Source organism: Ricinus communis, chromosome 8 (assembly GCF_019578655.1).
Source record: "Ricinus communis isolate WT05 ecotype wild-type chromosome 8, ASM1957865v1, whole genome shotgun sequence".
Taxonomy (NCBI): Eukaryota; Viridiplantae; Streptophyta; class Magnoliopsida; order Malpighiales; family Euphorbiaceae; genus Ricinus; species Ricinus communis.
In genome coordinates this window covers 15,200,353-15,217,666 of record NC_063263.1, presented here as the reverse complement: position 1 = coordinate 15,217,666, position 17,314 = coordinate 15,200,353, and the positions used below count along the sequence as shown (strand labels likewise).

Below are 17,314 nucleotides of genomic sequence, written 5' to 3'. Positions count from 1 at the left end.
AAAAAAAACTATAATACATATAAACTTAAATATCATGTGTTAAAAATAGTACACATATCAAAACAAAAATTTTATATGTCAAAAATTTAATATACATGTCAACAAAATTTAACTAAAGTCTTTATTAATTAATTGTTTCTGTTAATTGTTGACTTGCTCTAACTTCGACATCATTAGTAGGTTAAATATTTAGTATGTTGTTCCATCAATGATAATTTGCTACATATTTGTTCTTAGCACTCTTATTTTTTGTTAGGAAGGAAAGGTACAGAAATGTTAAGAGTCATGTCTTAAATTATGAGACATATATTAAATGAATATTTAGCTATTTATCTATTGATAATTAGTCAATATACTCTATTATTACTCCTATTAATTACTAAATCTTACACGGATTAACATGAAGATTTAGTGAGTCTCATTTTCAAAACTCTAACTAATCTAAGGATTCTTATTAATTTATATTAAGACTATAACAACTAGAATAGAAATTTCTTTTTTTTTTCTAATAAAAAAAATTATTTTCGAGTGGTAAATTTCATAATTTTACTCTCGAGAAATAGATATAATTTTTTCTTTTTAATTTTTGAACCGCAAGCATATTACTTCAAATAAACTTAAATCCGAAATACAAATAAGCATAACTCAAAACAAACAACATTAGATTATAATTATGCATTAGTATTTATAAAGATACATAAATGGAAGGTATAGACAGTCGATGAAAGAGGCAATCGAAGCCCAGAATTTGCAGAATCATGAAGTTTGGTTTGAGTAGAAATTATGAATGGAATCAGGAATTCTTTTGGGAGGAGAAATGATGGTGTCAAATACCTTCTGCCCAAAGGACAAACCAATCAATCACCAACATAATGTGTAAACGATTCATTACTTAATAAGCAAAACAGAAAGTTTTCATATCCAATAGCTTATTAAAAGGCCTTAAGACCTCTAATAAATAAAACTTGATAAACTATAAAAGAGAAGAACTCTTGGATATGTAATTAAAGAAAATGAACACAGTTGCCACTACTAAATGATATTTTCTTTTTTTTATTAAAATCTTTATTGTGCTTATTTTTATTTTAATAATCAGTCGGAATGTACTTTTATTTATTAATAAATAAGACTTCCGTGATTGATTATTTAAAATATTTTAATAATGATAAGGCTAATAACCAAGACTGTTTTTTTTTTTTTCTTTTTTATCAAAATAAATCCAAGATGGAAAACCTTTCTTTTCTTTCTTTGTGCTTAATTTTGGAATATTGCAGTCTAGTTGCTTTTGTTCTTTTTCTGAGAGCGAAACATCAAAGAACTAGGACTCGTATATATAGACACGTGGTGAAAGTAACTTAGGAAATATATGGGCCGAGTTGAGCTCAAATTTTAATTACAATTCAACCCATTTTACTGAGCTACGCAGGCTTGCAACCAATATTTATCCAAACGTGCCTTTGGGCCTTTAGTGCATTTGCAATTCCATAAAAAAAAAAAAAAGTGATTATTCAATATTTATCGCACTTTATATATTTATATATGGTACTTAGAATTTCTCATATTTATTATAAAATTTACATTATTTATTTAATAATTAAGTGCAACTCTGAGCAGTTAAATTATTTTCAAGGAATATATCAAAAAAATAATTATTACCATATTTATATTTTTCAATCCATTCATAAAATACCTAAGTTGTACGCCATTCGACTTTCAGTTCATGTATTAAATAGCTTTTCTCTTTAGTTTTATATACTCAAGGAATTTATGAAAAGTAGATTCCTTTTTCCTTCAAGTTAAAATACAAAAGAATAGCGTTTCGAAGAGCTATTTTTCTCTAGTTAAGTCCTAGCATTTCATTTTCTCTCCAAGGGGCCAAGGGTTGCATAATACTCCTCAGACAGGAACAAGAAAATGCACTAACTTTTGTTGGAATGTGTCATATGAACAAACATATAGAGAGAGAAAGGGGAGTTCTACAATGACTTCACAAAATTAAAGGAAATAATAATGTTATTCGTCTCTGGAATTTATTATATCTCTCACATCAAAATAATTCAGAATCAGCTAAAAGTGGTTATTATTAATAAAAAAAATATCTCTATTCATATTCACATTATGAGTATCAAATCATACGTTTCTAATTCTAACAGAAATGTCTTCTTTTGTTCTTTTTATAGGAGCAACATAAAATGATTATAGTTAAATATCTGAAAATAATTTTAAATGAAATCTAAACCCAATTACAATAAATCAATTATTTAGTTATAATCAATTAGATCTGAAATAACATAAAAATTTAAATATATTTATTCCTACTTGAAAAAATAATGCTACGACACTCATCTATGTTTGTCCCAATTCTTACCCATCTGATATATGATATAAAATATATCTTAACTTCAAAATATTAAGGAGCAATTTAAAAAAAAAAAACAAAGATGATATGTTATATCAAGTGGGCAAAAATTGAAATAAAATAGATGAAACGTTTAGCATTTTACCAGTCCAAATATCTGAAATACTTAAAGTTGAGAGTACAAATCTGATTCCTTCCTAATTTGTATCAACCAACCATGTTTGTCCGAATACAATTTAAGCTTTTACATAATCGGATAATACAAACATTATCGTAAAACAAAGACCCATCATTCTCTGTGGCAGAGAGGAGCAACCAAAGGCCAAAACAAAGATTACTTTTTTGTAGGAAATCATGACATAATTGTTAAGGAAAACAATTTTCTTTCCATGTGGCATCTACATAATTGCATCTAATATAATCTGTAATTGCACATTTCATGAAACCTAAGCAATTAAAAAAGCTGAGCTGTTGCTTTCTTTATATAGGAACCGTTCATATGTATATATAGATAACAATTTCACCTTTCCATATGTCTCCAAACATAAATGCTATCATTATTAATTTTTAATCTCCCCGATCCCTGAATTGTATTATACAAATTAAATAAATTAATGTAACCTACTCCTATATTTCCTTCTTAATTTTGTTTAAAACCCTTTTAACACACAGCCTTAATTACACTCTTTGTTTAGCACATCATCCCCTCTCGCTCCCCATGTGATAGCTTGTGAGGAATGAGCTGGATATACAAAGTTTTAAAGGGGGGGAGCTTAATCATTGAATTAGTATTTAATTAACTAATAATTAGGACCCTAAGGGTGCTCTATGAGGGATGCCTTTTCTTCTTCTTGAATTGGAATTATGAGGTGGTGGAGGAAGAGGAGTGCTTCTATACATTTCTTGTTGGCTTCCTACACGCAATTCTTCTTCTTCTTCTTCTTCCTTTGATGCCAATCTTCTTCCCATAATTCCTTCCCTTCTTTGCTCTATTTCTTCCTTCTTTGTGCTCAAGTTAAAGTGGGCATCCCTATTTTTCTTTATTCCTACTATCTGAATTACATACCAAGATAACTTTAGTTAGGTTCCACCATTGTCCAAGCAAAACAGCAAGAAATGAATAATGTACATACCAAGTATAACATCAATATGAATTATGCCCACAATCACTTTAATTAGGTAACTTCATTTATGATATTACAATAATAAGATATATTCCTATATATATACTGGAAAAAGCACTAAAATATATCATATAAAATAAATACGACAGTCTTGATTCTAAGAAAATTAAATAAAATAAGGCAATACTTTTAGAATGTAAAACATAACGCATATTGTATACAATAAGATTAAAAATAGCGAGCATCGGCTTTGAGAAAGCTAACAATGTGATACAATGTGAATATGTGGTTTAGATTGATTGTAAAGAGTTGAAAATTAATTACTATACAGTAGAGAAAATGAGAGAGAAGAAACATAATTTAAAGGAAAAAAAAAAAAACTGACCTTACAACCAAGAGAACAGAAACGAAATGGATCTAAAAGACTTCTTCCACAAATTTCACATAAATGAGAAGAAACTCCTTTGCTTGTACTAGTCTTAGGCTGTGGTCTTTCATTTAGAAAAAGAATTCTGGCACTGTTTATAACGTAAGTCTGAACTCCGCTTATATCCAAAACATTCTGAATCTCAGCAACCCTAACAACATCATGGTATGATGATCTCCTGATCTGCACAACAAACCCATAAAACAGTACAAGAAATGAACAGATAATATTGATCAAGAAGAACAAGAAAGGAACTATGTAAATATATCAAAGAATAATTAGCGCATATACTTGAAGAACTGAATGTTCTTTATGTTTGGATGATCGACAACAGAAGCAAAAGGCACCGTTCTTGCAATCAAGGCAAAACATATTACATTCGCTACGTGCTGAATCCTGATGTCTAGGGCAAATGGTGAAGAATGAAGTCGAGAGTAATGATTCTAGCCATGGTGGTATCAACATTTCTTCCTGTGTGGCATTCAATAACATTATCTAGTAATTTTACATAAAATTATAACACTAACAGTAGAAATTGATATCACATTACCATTAGCAAGAAAGAGCAACAATGGCGGCTCGAGAGAGGATAGGGTGGAAGAGAAGAGGAGGGAGGGAGGGAGGGAGGTTGTGGAATGTGAAAACGTAAGATACATCAATCAAGAAAAAGAATGAGCATAAAGAAGACAAGAAGGCATATAAAAGAAATGTGATAAATAAAATAAAAATAAAAATAAAAAACATTATGTTTATAACGGTTCAGATCAAGGGATGGTAGGTTAAAGTGGGTTTTGAATCGTTGGATTATTAAAGGGAAAGAAAAGGAAAAATAAAAAGTGAAGGAGTGTTTGGAACTTACGCAAAAGTTTGGGTTCTTCTTTTTTTGTTTATTCTGTAAGGTACAAAAAGATCGGAATATTTAAATGTCAGATTACTTTATGGGCGGGTTAATCAGAAATCATAAATCTTTTCGGGCAAAAAAAGAATTAATCTGAAATCCTTTTTTTTTTTTTTGGATGAAATTTATATATTATATAGCTACAATTCTCAGGATTAGAATTAATATTTATATAATTTAGACATAAATAGTTTATTTTTTAAAATATTATTTAAGTGAATATAATGATGTATAATATATAAAATGAGCAAAAAAGAATTTAAATCTTTAATATTAGAGTCGTTTTTAGTACTGTGAGGACTAAAACTTCATCTATGTCAATGTCGATTAATAAAAAAATAGTTTAACTAATTATAATTAATCTGATAATTTATTTAATATAATTTGTAATAATTTCCATGATCACTTGTATGGTGTAGTTCTATCCATATAGAAAAATGAAAGAAAAAGAGATTATAATTCCTCTGAAAAAGGTTCAATGATTAAAAAGATTGGAGTGATCTTGCTATTTATTTCATGAGCAAGATTATGGTTTACACTGCAGACTGCAAGCCTACTTCTCCCCTTTTGAGCAAGAAATTCGAAACATAAAAAATAAGATAAAAGAAACAAAAGATGGAAAGAGCTAAACAATTATTGAATTTCACAAAATTAGTTTTAGTATATATATGATTTAGTATTTACTGATAACTAAGCGGTCAACGAAAAGACAGATAAAATATAAAATTTTAGATAATCGAACGAAATTATTTCATAAATAAAAAAATTTAAATTATCGTAATTTTTGAAATTCGTGATTTGCTATAAATCTATTTTCTGGATATCGACATATAGAATGAAATTTTGACTCTATTCATCTAATAAATTAGTTATAATAATTTATTCGAATAAATTTGTTGCCGTCTAGAGAATGATTGAACTATTTTAAATAGAAAAATTTAATAAAAATAATTCAAAAGGAAAGAATGCCTATAGATATTAAAAAAAAAGACATAACTAACAATGCCAACTCAACACAGCATACAAATTAGTAAAGAAAATTATGGCTGCTGAAAAAGAGCATAAATAAAGAAGAAGATATTTTCACATGTAAGTTTCTTCTCTATAAATGTTACCACTTTTATAAGACTAAACGCAAGCGTTTTTTAGTTATTAAATGATTTAACGGATCATTATTTGAAAAATTTATTTATACAACGACAAATGTAATTGCATTATATGAATATTTATATAGTGATTAATTAAGTAATTATTATTCTGTGATTCATGATATCACTCATTTTTATTTTTATTTTATTAATATTTAATTAGTCATTATAACATTATTCATAAAAGGACTCATTCTATTAGTCATCTTCTAGTTTATAAATTTAGCAACGCAAGTCATACAGCGTCAGTGTTTGGTCACATAAATAACGACGAACATGCGACTGTAAAGAAATTATACACCATATTGCATCGACGATCATAAAGTTTCTAGCCGCGATTACATTCGTCACCAATTGTTATAACTGGCGTTGCTATAAACCCCATTAACTGTCAATTTGATTTTGCCATAGTTAGTGCAAATTCCATTTCAGTCGGCCGCATACAAACATCAAAGCCTATATATATTCAGCAGAACGTTACATTATAATTCATTCTGTATACATTCTTCAAAGAATTGACAGAGAAGGAAAAACAATTGAAAGGGAAAAACCCAGATGGACCTAACAATTTTAACAAATTATATTTGGAAAGTGAAGTTATAAGCATGCATGTATTTGCTTTTCCCTGGCCAGCTAATGCTGACAAACTCTCTATGCGAGACAGCCAAGTCCAGATAGAGAGAAAATAAAAAAGCTTAATTTTCTATTCTTTAATTAATTACATATGTATATTTGTAATTTTAATTTAAATGGCAACTCTAGGCTTTTTTTCCTTTACGAATTTAAAAATACATTTATGTTGTGTTTATATATTCAAGAAGATTATTTGATAAAAATCAAATTAAACATGTTTTATAGGTTAAAATGGGTGGCCAGCAGAGAGAGGGGAGAGATTCAAGGGCCTAATTGCAAATGGAGAAAACAGGTAATGCAGCCCAGATTGAGATGTTGGGTTCATTCGGTGGAAGCTCATGGGATTGGCACAGCATTCTTATGGAAGGTTTGGGCTTAGCTTTAGGGCAAACCCATTTATCAACAGACAATTCTACTGCATATCCTTCCATTGTTTTTCCTTTTTCTTTTGAACAATCCTTCCGTTGTTTGATGGGGTAACAAATAAACAAGAAATTATTGATGAGAAATTAAAATTGAACACTTCCTTTTTTTTTTTTAAATAGTTTTAAAAGGTAATATATAGCCAAGATATGATAGTTTTTAATAGTATACTAGCAGCCTTGGTACATAAAATTTAGCAAGAATTAGAAAGCTAAGAGATGTACTGATACTAGAGAGACTAATAAATATGAAAAACATGTTGGAAGGTTTGGGAGGGCCAAGGCTCCACCTTTCACCCCCTTAATTGTCATATATGATATTATATCACAATAATAGTACATTGGAATGATATTTTATTTTCTCAAACTAATTAAAGAACTATAAATTTTTTCAATCCATACTAAAACTAGAATTTTTTTAAGAATCTTTCAGAAATACTTTAAAATTTTAAAAAAAATCATATTTACTGTGTAATTTTTAAAAAATATTATCTTTTAATTTTTTAAAATATACAGTGGAATTGTTTTTCGGTTAAATTTTATGATTCTTTTTATTGTTTTATTAAAAAAATTAAAAAACTATATTTTTTATTTTTGCATAATAAAAATGAAAACACATTATTTTTAATATAAAAAAAATATGGATATTCTTATTATTTTTCCTTTTTTTCCCTCAACCAACAATGTGGTTTCTATGTGTGTGTTTTGGCATCTTTTGGATGTGTAACAAATGACAACAACCCACAATTTGTTGTTTGGAGATCTAAAAAAAAAAGAAAGGAAAAGAAAAAACATAATATGATTTGCTGTCAAATCATCCCCACATGTTACAGCTATATATATTGTGACCCTGCAGCCTTCAAATCTTACCAAAATAAATTATATGAATAAACTATTTAAGGATATTATAATTAATTTTATTGTAAACTTAACTAAATATTAGTAATTATATTTTTTCTTTCTTAATATTAAAAATGCAATATTACAACTGATCAAATATTAATTATAATTCTAAATGATATTTCTTTATAACAAACTATAAAGATTAATTATATAAAAAAAAAAACCTGATTTAGAATAAAAAATATAATATTGAAAAGAATTCAAAATAGTTATTAGTAAGTGGCTATCTGCATCACTCACTTTTCCATCAATCAACTCTTTAATCTTCTTCACATGCCATGACTCTAATAGAAGCATTGACATTTTTATTATTAGCATTAATGACATTTAAAATTGAATGGTTAAAATTTTATTAAAAATTTAAATTTAAATTTTAAAATTAATTATTTTTATATATAAAATGATAAATTATTAACTATGAATTTAATAATTAAAATTATCTAAACATAATTATTTGTTAATAACCTGAATAGAACTTACAGCTAATTATGAAGACCATAAAGTTGGGTAGAATAGTTTTTCGACCTTATTAGCATCCATATCTCAGATTTATTTTCTTTTTCCCTTCTGGAGAGGTAATAAGAAAATGTATATAAATTCCTTTTTTATTGGATCTTGAATAAGAAACTCAAAAAAGTCTACTGGACAGATTCGATAATAATAGTTATAACAATAAAATAAAATAAAAATATATTTACATATTTTAAAAATATATTTTTATTTATATATTAAATTAATAGATAATATTTCGATATTTAAATTACATATCAACTTATTACAATTAAAAAAAACTAAATTGATACGTAAAATAAAATCGGTCATATTTAGTAGAATTTTACAATTAATCCAACTAATAGCTTGAGTTTAGATTTTAATTTTTCTTTAACCAATTAATCGGTTTTCAAATATTAGTTAACAGTCTAATTAAATTCTATTATTTTTATAAATTTTAAATTAATAAAAAATAATTAATATTTTTAATTAATTCAATTGATATTTTTTTTTGACCCACAATTCAATTAACCGAACTGTGATCACTTGCCCAAAAATATGTTCTCCTGTTGGAGTCCCCTTCTCCACTGACAAAAACAAAAACAAATTCCATACTGCACGCAATCTCTCCCACCTCACACCATACATACACCACTTGAAAGAAAAAGAAAAGGAAAGGAAAAAAGAGCCCTATCCTTTTCTCTCTTTCTTTTTAAATTACACTCTTTTCTCTTCATATACATTATATATAATCAAGATTATAAATTCAGAACAATAAACAAAAGAGACCCTTTTATTTTTCTTGTTTCAGATTGTAACGTACAATCTTTAAACAACTTGCCTTCACAGAAACATGTTCATTTTTTAAAGACTTTTTTTTACATTTCTTTCTAATTGTGGTTCATTTGTACTCTGTATATAGCCACAGTATAAGGCCGTTTCTTATTGTCTGTTAGAAGTTTCCATTTTATTGGTTATTGCTGTTACATATAGAAACAAAGAAAGCTTCTTCGAACCATCTTTTTTGTATATATATATATTATTCCCTTTCTACATGTTTCTGTTGAATCTTTGAAGCTGGTATTGTCTAGTCTTTCCTTTTTTTCAATGAGAAACTTGTATGTTCTTGTTGTGTCTGTTCTGTTGTTGGTCTCTCTGCTTGTTCATGGACAGATAGCTGTAGCTTCAAGAATCCAGGGCGGATCAGAGGATTGGGGTTATGTTGAAGTCAGACCCAGTAAGCAATATAACGGGTTCACGATTCTATACTTAATTTCTGTTGTTCATCTTTACTCTACTTTTCTTTTCTTGTTTCATGCTTTCAAACAGGATTATATGAATGTATATTTGTATTTTAATGAAGAATGTTGGTATTATTGGACTCTGTTAAAACAGAAGCACATATGTTTTGGTGGCTGTATAGAAGTCCTTATAGAGTTGAAAATCCCTCAAAGCCATGGCCGATCATTCTTTGGTTGCAGGGTGGACCTGTAAGTATCGAATTTTTCTTTTGGTCTTTGCTTGTATTCTATCCAAAATAAAATATATTTACTTTCTTGATAAAAATATAGGGAGCATCAGGTGTTGGTTTAGGAAATTTTGAAGAGATTGGGCCACTTGATGTTAATCTGAAGCCAAGAAACTCAACATGGCTAAGAATGGCTGATCTCTTATTTGTGGTAATTAATTTATTCTGTCATTTCTTAGGCTTTTATTTTCTTTGACTGACAGTCATAGTATTTAATTTATGTTTTATTTTGGTTTTTGGATATAAATGATGCAGGATAATCCAGTTGGTACAGGATTCAGTTATGTAGATGATCCAAATTTATTTGTGAAAACTGATGAAGAGGCAGCAACTGATTTAACTACATTGTTAGAAGAAATATTTAACAGAAATTCAAGCCTGCAAAAAAGTCCTTTGTATATAGTAGCAGAGTCTTATGGTGGCAAATTTGCAGTAACTCTTGGATTATCAGCTCTTAAAGCTATTGGAGCAGGGAAGTTGAAGCTTAAACTTGGAGGTATAAACAGCATGCTTCTTGAATTAATCATTTATTTCTATCAAGAATTATGATTTGATGTTGCTAAATCATTACTCTTCTATGTCTAGGAGTTGTATTGGGTGATACTTGGATCTCCCCAGAAGATTTTGTGGTAAGTATGTGTACATTCTTATTTTCAGTCATTTTCAATTATTGAATGTATATGCTTAAAAATTCTGAATTTTTCTTTTGCTGAGATTTCAATCTGAACTTTCCAGCTTTCTTGGGGTCCTCTTCTCAAAGATGTCTCAAGAATAGACAAAAATGGTCTAGAAAAAGCAAACAGGTAAATCTTTAGTCCTTTTCTCTTTTCTGGGATTCAAACTCGGTTCTGGAGGGTATGATAATTAATCAATCTAAGAACACATGTGAGCAGTCTAGCAGAGAAGATTAAGCAGCAAATCAGCGACGGCCAGTATGTTGATGCAACAAATTCATGGGCTGATCTTGAGGGAGTAATAAGCACTAGCAGCAACTCAGTGGTACTTCTTAACTTATTTTCCTCATCAGATAAAAACAAAGCAATTCTTTTAGTCTAACTTAGTGTTCAAATAATGGAACTATGGTTGCATTGTCAGGATTTTTATAATTTTCTTTTAGATTCTGGAATGGACCCAGTATCTTTAACAGCAGCAGAATTGTCACAAGGAATAGCAATGAAGAGATACATGAGATACCTCAGTTCCTTGAAGTCATCTCCAGGTGCTAATGATGGAGATATTGATAGTTTAATGAATGGTGCCATTAAAGAAAAGCTCAAGATAATCCCTGCTAATGTCTCGTATGATTTCTTCTCCTTCAAGTAACTGTTTGCTTAATTATACGTACTCTAATCCATCATTTAAGGGAATAATTTTGGTGTTTAATGACAGATGGGGAGGACAGTCAGATTCTGTCTTCAGCAGTCTTGAAGGTGATTTCATGAGACCAAGGATTAATGAGGTATTTAGTTTACTACATTACAATTTTTCTTTCTTCTTTTTTCTTTTTTGGTTGAATATATTACAAATAATTGGGTAGGTGAAGGACTAGAAAAACAGACCCTTATCCTTTTATGAGTTAGAAAAATGCAATTTATTTCCACTTTTTTTTTCTTTCACAAATTGGAAAAAACAACATAGAAAAATACAATAGGGTTTTTTTGCTGCTTATTGAGATAAGAAGAAAAAATATCAAAAATACCTTCTTCTTTTTTTACTTTTTATCAAATTTAAGTTATTTTTTTTATTATTTTTATTATGTTAAAATATCAAAAATACAGTTTTTTAATTTTTTTAAATTACAGCTTTTGTTGTTTTTGAATAAAATAATTAAAAAATAACCGAAAGCAACCGAAAAACAAACTACACCGTAAAAAAATTAGAAAAAAAAATACTTTTAAAAAAAGGAAGAATTTACATAGTAAAAGTGATATTTTTATTTATTTTAAAATATTTAAAAAAAAATTATCGGATAAGAATAGGTTGCTTTTCCTTATTTAAATGGATGGAGGATATTGCCAGCTCATTTTTAATATAAGGTCTATTAATTTAACAACCATGCATATCTCATGCATACTATCCAAGCCATATATATTCATTTTGTTGCACGGAGAATTTTTGTCTCGGTTTAATGTATATCTCTATCTATACATAAAATAGTAAATGATTGGTACATATTTATTAATTTCAAATAATAGAATATATATCAATCATCTAATACTAAAATATCAAACACCTGTCATTTTTCTATTTCTTATAGTATATTGGCTAGGTTGCACCATTTTTAAATTTTACATACTAATGGATAATGCATAGTAGGATTACAATAAGATTGAATCATTTTTTTTTTTTCATCAGATTCTAATACATCAGGTTCCTATTATATTGAAATTAAGATCAGATTTCATTTAATTGATCAAGTCACAAACGTATCCTTTGTTAGGTGGATGAGCTTCTAGCTAAAGGAGTCAATGTGACTGTATACAATGGGCAAGTATGGTTTCTTTTCTCTATCAGTCCCTTTTCAATATGTTTCTTTAAGCTACCTAAATATAAGCCTTTAAGGGTGGGTTGGAGTTCTTCAGGACCACCCATGTGCAACAACAATTTGTCTCTTTGATTTTTATTTTTATTTTTTATTTTATGATTTTATAGTTTTCAATTAGTAGATTAATATGATAAATAATTATAATTGTTAATCACTAATTTTTTTCTTTTAAATTTATGAAAATTATTGTAGCTTGATGTCATTTGTGCAACCAAGGGGACTGAAGCATGGGTTGGAAAACTAAAGTAAGAGTCTCTTTGCATTTTTATTTCCCATTCCTTATTTTCATTTCTCTCCCTTTTTAATCTATTTTGGTAACAATTTCTTATTTATGAAATAAATCTTTAGAATATTTAAATCAAGCAAAAAATCAGGGAATTTTTAGGCATTAAATTTATAATTCAATTTATAATCTTTTTAAACTTGGAGCAACATTTATTCCAATTCAAGATTTCAGATTAATCAATTATAATTTCTTTTCCGTGGGATTCGTCCTTGAGTAAACTTAATATATTACTAGGCTAATTTGACTTTTTTTCTTTTTCTTTTCTTAAAATTCACCTCCAATAATATTAATTCAATATATAATAACTTATTATATTAAATATTATGAAGTCTCATAAACCAAATTATAACTACTCGTTTATCGTGCATTGCATGATCTTTATTATTATATGATTATAAAATCAAGTTTATAAATAAAATTTTAATTTTTAATATTAAATATATTTATTCATCATATTTTAAAAATAATAACAAATTAAATATTTTTAATTGTTCTTCTTAATTTTTTAAAATTTTAAAATTTTATTAATGTACTAATATAAAATTATTTATTAATTGATTATGATATTATATAAATTAATACTATCAATATAATTATTACTATTTTTAGAATCATAAATTTTTATATAATTAAAAATTTAATTTATTAGTAAATATAATATTTAAAATATTATTGTCTAGAATTATAATTATTATCTATTTAATATAATAATAAAATAAAATATATATATTATTTTATAAGATAATCGTTATCTAATTAGAAAACTAAATTATTATTAATATAGTATTCTTTTAAGATTAGAATTAGCATTTAATTTATTAATCAATAAATTAATAGAAAATATTTTATAAGATTACAAATAAGCTTAAATCTCATGTGTCAAAAATAAATATAAATATCAAAATAAAAATTTTATATATAAGAAAGGGGACAAATGTTAAAAAAATTTAAATTTCAGAAATTAATATATATATAGATTAGTATCATTATTTGATTTAAAAGTTATTTATTAATTAATATAATATTAAAATATAATTAACATGCTATTTTTTAGAATTAGAGTCAGTGTTTAATTAGAAATATAATTTATGAATTAATAAATTAATAATAAAACTATAAAATTACACGTAAATTTAAATTCTATGTGTCAAAAGTAAATATAGATGTCAAAATAAAAATATCATGTGTTAAGAATTAAACATATATATCAAAGTGTTAGAAATATATATATATATAATTACAGTTTTTTTTTATAATTAGAATTAGGTAATTACTCTTAAAGTTTTTATCAAAAGAATCAGAATTAAACCTTAATTTTAGTGACTTCATAATAATTAACCCTAATAATCTTGAAGGTGCTAAATTTGTCTTTAATGGCTTTATGTTCAGGTGGGAAGGGCTTCCTAATTTCTTGAACCTGGAGAGAACACCTCTGTACTGTGGTGCTGATAGTCTGACAAGAGGATTCACCAAGTCATACAAAAACCTACATTTTTATTGGATACTTAAAGCTGGCCATTTTGTAAGTCAGAAAATTCTAACTTCACATCATGAAAATGTTTCATTTTTTATGAATAAAAGAAAATTATGTTTGCACCTTTCAATTTCAGTCATAGTTTTGCTGTCATATGAGGTGTCTTCATTAGTCACTAATTACCATCATTATTATCATGATTACATTATTATTACACAAACTTTAAATGTTAGTAAGAAAAAAAAAAAAAAAACTATTCAACGTGGCTGTCAAATTCTGCACTAACCCTTTTCTTTATTTTTTTTTTCTCATATTTGGATGAAAGAAAAAATTAGAAAATAAAAACATTTATTTTTGAAAATTCTAAAATACAAAAATTATAAATTTACATATTTATTATTTATCCTTCATTTATTACAAGAAATACAAAATAATATCTTGATACTAAAAATGGTAATACAGTAATTATTATTATATTATTTCCAAACAAGGCAATTCTTTTCCTCTTAATTCTCATCCTCCTTTATTTCTTTTTAATCCAAACATAGAGTAAGAAAGCCTACAACTTGTGCTGAATATTATTTATTTTATCATAAGGTTTATGTTAATTATTAGGTAGGGCTAATCCACAACAATCAAGAATCATTATCTCTTTAATCAAGACATATTGGGAGAGGCATATGGTCACATGAAATTTCTATTAGGCATGATCTAAAAATATTAATTAATAATCAACCATCCAATTTTATAGCAATTCATTGCTTCTCTTCCACACTATTATCTCATATTATAAACAGAAAAGAACTGCAATTATTTGGTATCATGATTATCCAAGATATTTGAATACCTTTTACATAGAATAAAGGTACAACACAATGATGTGATGTTGCAGTAATACTTGCTAGAGCCATGGTGTTAGTGGTAAAATGGCCCAGTAAACTTTACTTTATATTCTAATCCCATTGCATGCAAGTAACATTATCTATGGAAATCTGGTAAAACTTTTAGTGATCTGGGAAGTAGTTGTTTAGTACTTATACTCTAATTAATAGTAATGGAAACACTGTTAAAAAGCTCAATGAACAATGACTAAACTGAATATATGCATAGATACAATAACTTATAGTATCCCATAAACTCTGAATGCAAAGTTGCCTAATAATATAATACCACTCCACTTGAAGAATAGAAAACTTTGAAAAACAGTGTCTCTATTCCCATGTGTGAGAACAGCATGTGACATTAGCACTCAAACACATGAAAATTCAACTCTCCTTTTAAAATCTATTAAAAGAGGAAGGATTGTGTGGGTTTTAAATATAAAATTTAACAACATCATCATCATCATGATGTATAAAGAAAAGGAAACTAATATCAGAAAGTCAAAAGTAACAGACCAGGCATGAAAATTAGTTCATGAAATAGGGCCCTTTGTAGCTGGGAAAAAGATGTGAAATCAAGATTAATAATAATTTCATATGGTATGATATGTGTGAAAAAATAAAAATTCAAACACATACCCCACTTGCTTGGAGAGTTATTAATGATATTGACTATATATACACTTTGATAAATATACATATATATATAACTATGCATTAATAGTGAAAGTGCTAACAGTAGTGAAGGAGTGAGGTATACACAGATAGAAGGATAGATGGAGAGTTTGCCATTTTACCAATCCAGTGCAAAGCCAAGTAACTAATGAACATTTTCTGAAAAATCCTGACATGGAAAATCTATGTGATCATTTAACAAGGAGTGGACAGTGATTGAAATTATGTTTGCCTATTTTTCTGCTTTCAACTTTTTTTTTTCTTTTGGTGCAGGTACCAGTAGACCAACCCTGCATAGCATTAAACATGGTGGGGGCAATCACACAGTCACCAGCAGCAGCAGCAGCTTCTCCTGCATAGGAAAAAGGGTTAGAGGGGAGAGTTGATTTTACAAAATAATAAGCAAAACATGAAACAAAGAAAAGGGTCGGTGGGAGACACAAAGCTAAGCTGAATCAAGAAGCAAAATTAGTAGAGATGGAGAAATAGAGAAGCCAAAGGATAAGAGTACTGCTGCTGCCTCAAGAGCTTGGCACTTAATTTATTGTGATACAGGAAATTAAATTTTCTTTCAATTAGTATATATATATATATATATATATATATTTTACAAAAAGAATTTTATGAAAGACTATTTTTATTTGATTTATTTAGAAGTGATTTAACCATTTTTAATTTTATCCTTCCAAATACTCCAATGCTTTTTTCTTTTTTTTACTCATCCCACTGCTTTGTATAAGAAATTCTGGGATTTATTTAATAAATACTGTTTTCTTTTTAAATTACAAATAGGAGAAAAACCACTTATATTTATAAATTTGCTCGAATTGAAATATACACCGACCACCAAATTAGACACTTAAATGGAAAGGCATCAGCTAATGATAGAAGTCTTTGATAGAGTTTCTATTTTTACAAATAAAATCTGCACTTAAAAAATAAAATAAAATAAATGTCTCTTTTTTTTCTTTTATCTTTTCTTAAATTTTTTCATGCAGTTCTTTTCTAACATTCCACCATATTTATATATTATATTTCTTAATCTTCTTCTTAAACTCAAGAAAAGCTAACTTTTTCATTAAACTAGAATTAGTACAATGTAATTTTTAGTTTGATTAACAAAAAGTATTAATTACTATTTTTAACATATTATAATTTTTTTTATTTTAGTAACGTTTAATAAGACTGTTTAAGAATATTAGTCATTAAATAATTTGATATCAATATTAGTTTAATTTCAAATAAATCCAAATATTTTGACCATTTTAAATAATTTTTCTTGCTAAAAGAATCAAAATATATAACAATTAATAGAAATGAACAAGGACTTTAAATTCATAATTATTATTTCTCATATTTTTAATCATAATAGATAAAATATATTAAATATTTTAAAATAAGAAAAAACTAGTATGAAATTAATAAGAAATATCTAAATTTTTATTCTAAAGAGACAAAATAAAGATTATTTTGATATAAATATATTTGATAGATATTAGGATCAAATTAAGCTAAATTT

General features: G+C 26.9%; 2 protein-coding genes across 3 annotated transcripts; one reads left to right on the top strand and one right to left on the bottom strand.

The window, feature by feature from the left end:
• Positions 1-2,632: 2,632 nt before the first annotated feature.
• On the bottom strand, positions 2,633-4,851 carry LOC8275263 (protein RGF1 INDUCIBLE TRANSCRIPTION FACTOR 1). Of its 2 annotated transcripts, XM_002523698.4 has the most exons (4): positions 4,461-4,851; positions 4,202-4,381; positions 3,869-4,093; positions 2,633-3,412 (listed from the first exon to the last, which is right to left on the bottom strand). In XM_002523698.4, the coding sequence occupies exons 1-4, from the start codon at positions 4,461-4,463 to the stop codon at positions 3,167-3,169; spliced, it is 654 nt and encodes a 217-aa protein (XP_002523744.2). In that variant the 5' UTR covers positions 4,464-4,851; the 3' UTR covers positions 2,633-3,166. The 2 variants fall into 2 exon arrangements, with proteins under 2 accessions (XP_002523744.2, XP_048234445.1); XM_048378488.1 differs by having other exon boundaries at positions 4,202-4,851.
• Positions 4,852-9,049: 4,198 nt separating this feature from the next.
• LOC8275264 (serine carboxypeptidase-like 51) lies at positions 9,050-16,463 on the top strand. The gene is made up of 13 exons (XM_048378487.1): positions 9,050-9,643; positions 9,802-9,896; positions 9,978-10,085; positions 10,190-10,430; positions 10,520-10,563; positions 10,670-10,737; positions 10,828-10,933; positions 11,030-11,232; positions 11,324-11,393; positions 12,375-12,425; positions 12,672-12,724; positions 14,155-14,287; positions 16,069-16,463. Exons 1-13 carry the CDS (start codon positions 9,514-9,516, stop codon positions 16,153-16,155), a joined length of 1,389 nt encoding a protein of 462 aa, XP_048234444.1. The 5' UTR covers positions 9,050-9,513; the 3' UTR covers positions 16,156-16,463.
• Positions 16,464-17,314: the final 851 nt, after the last annotated feature.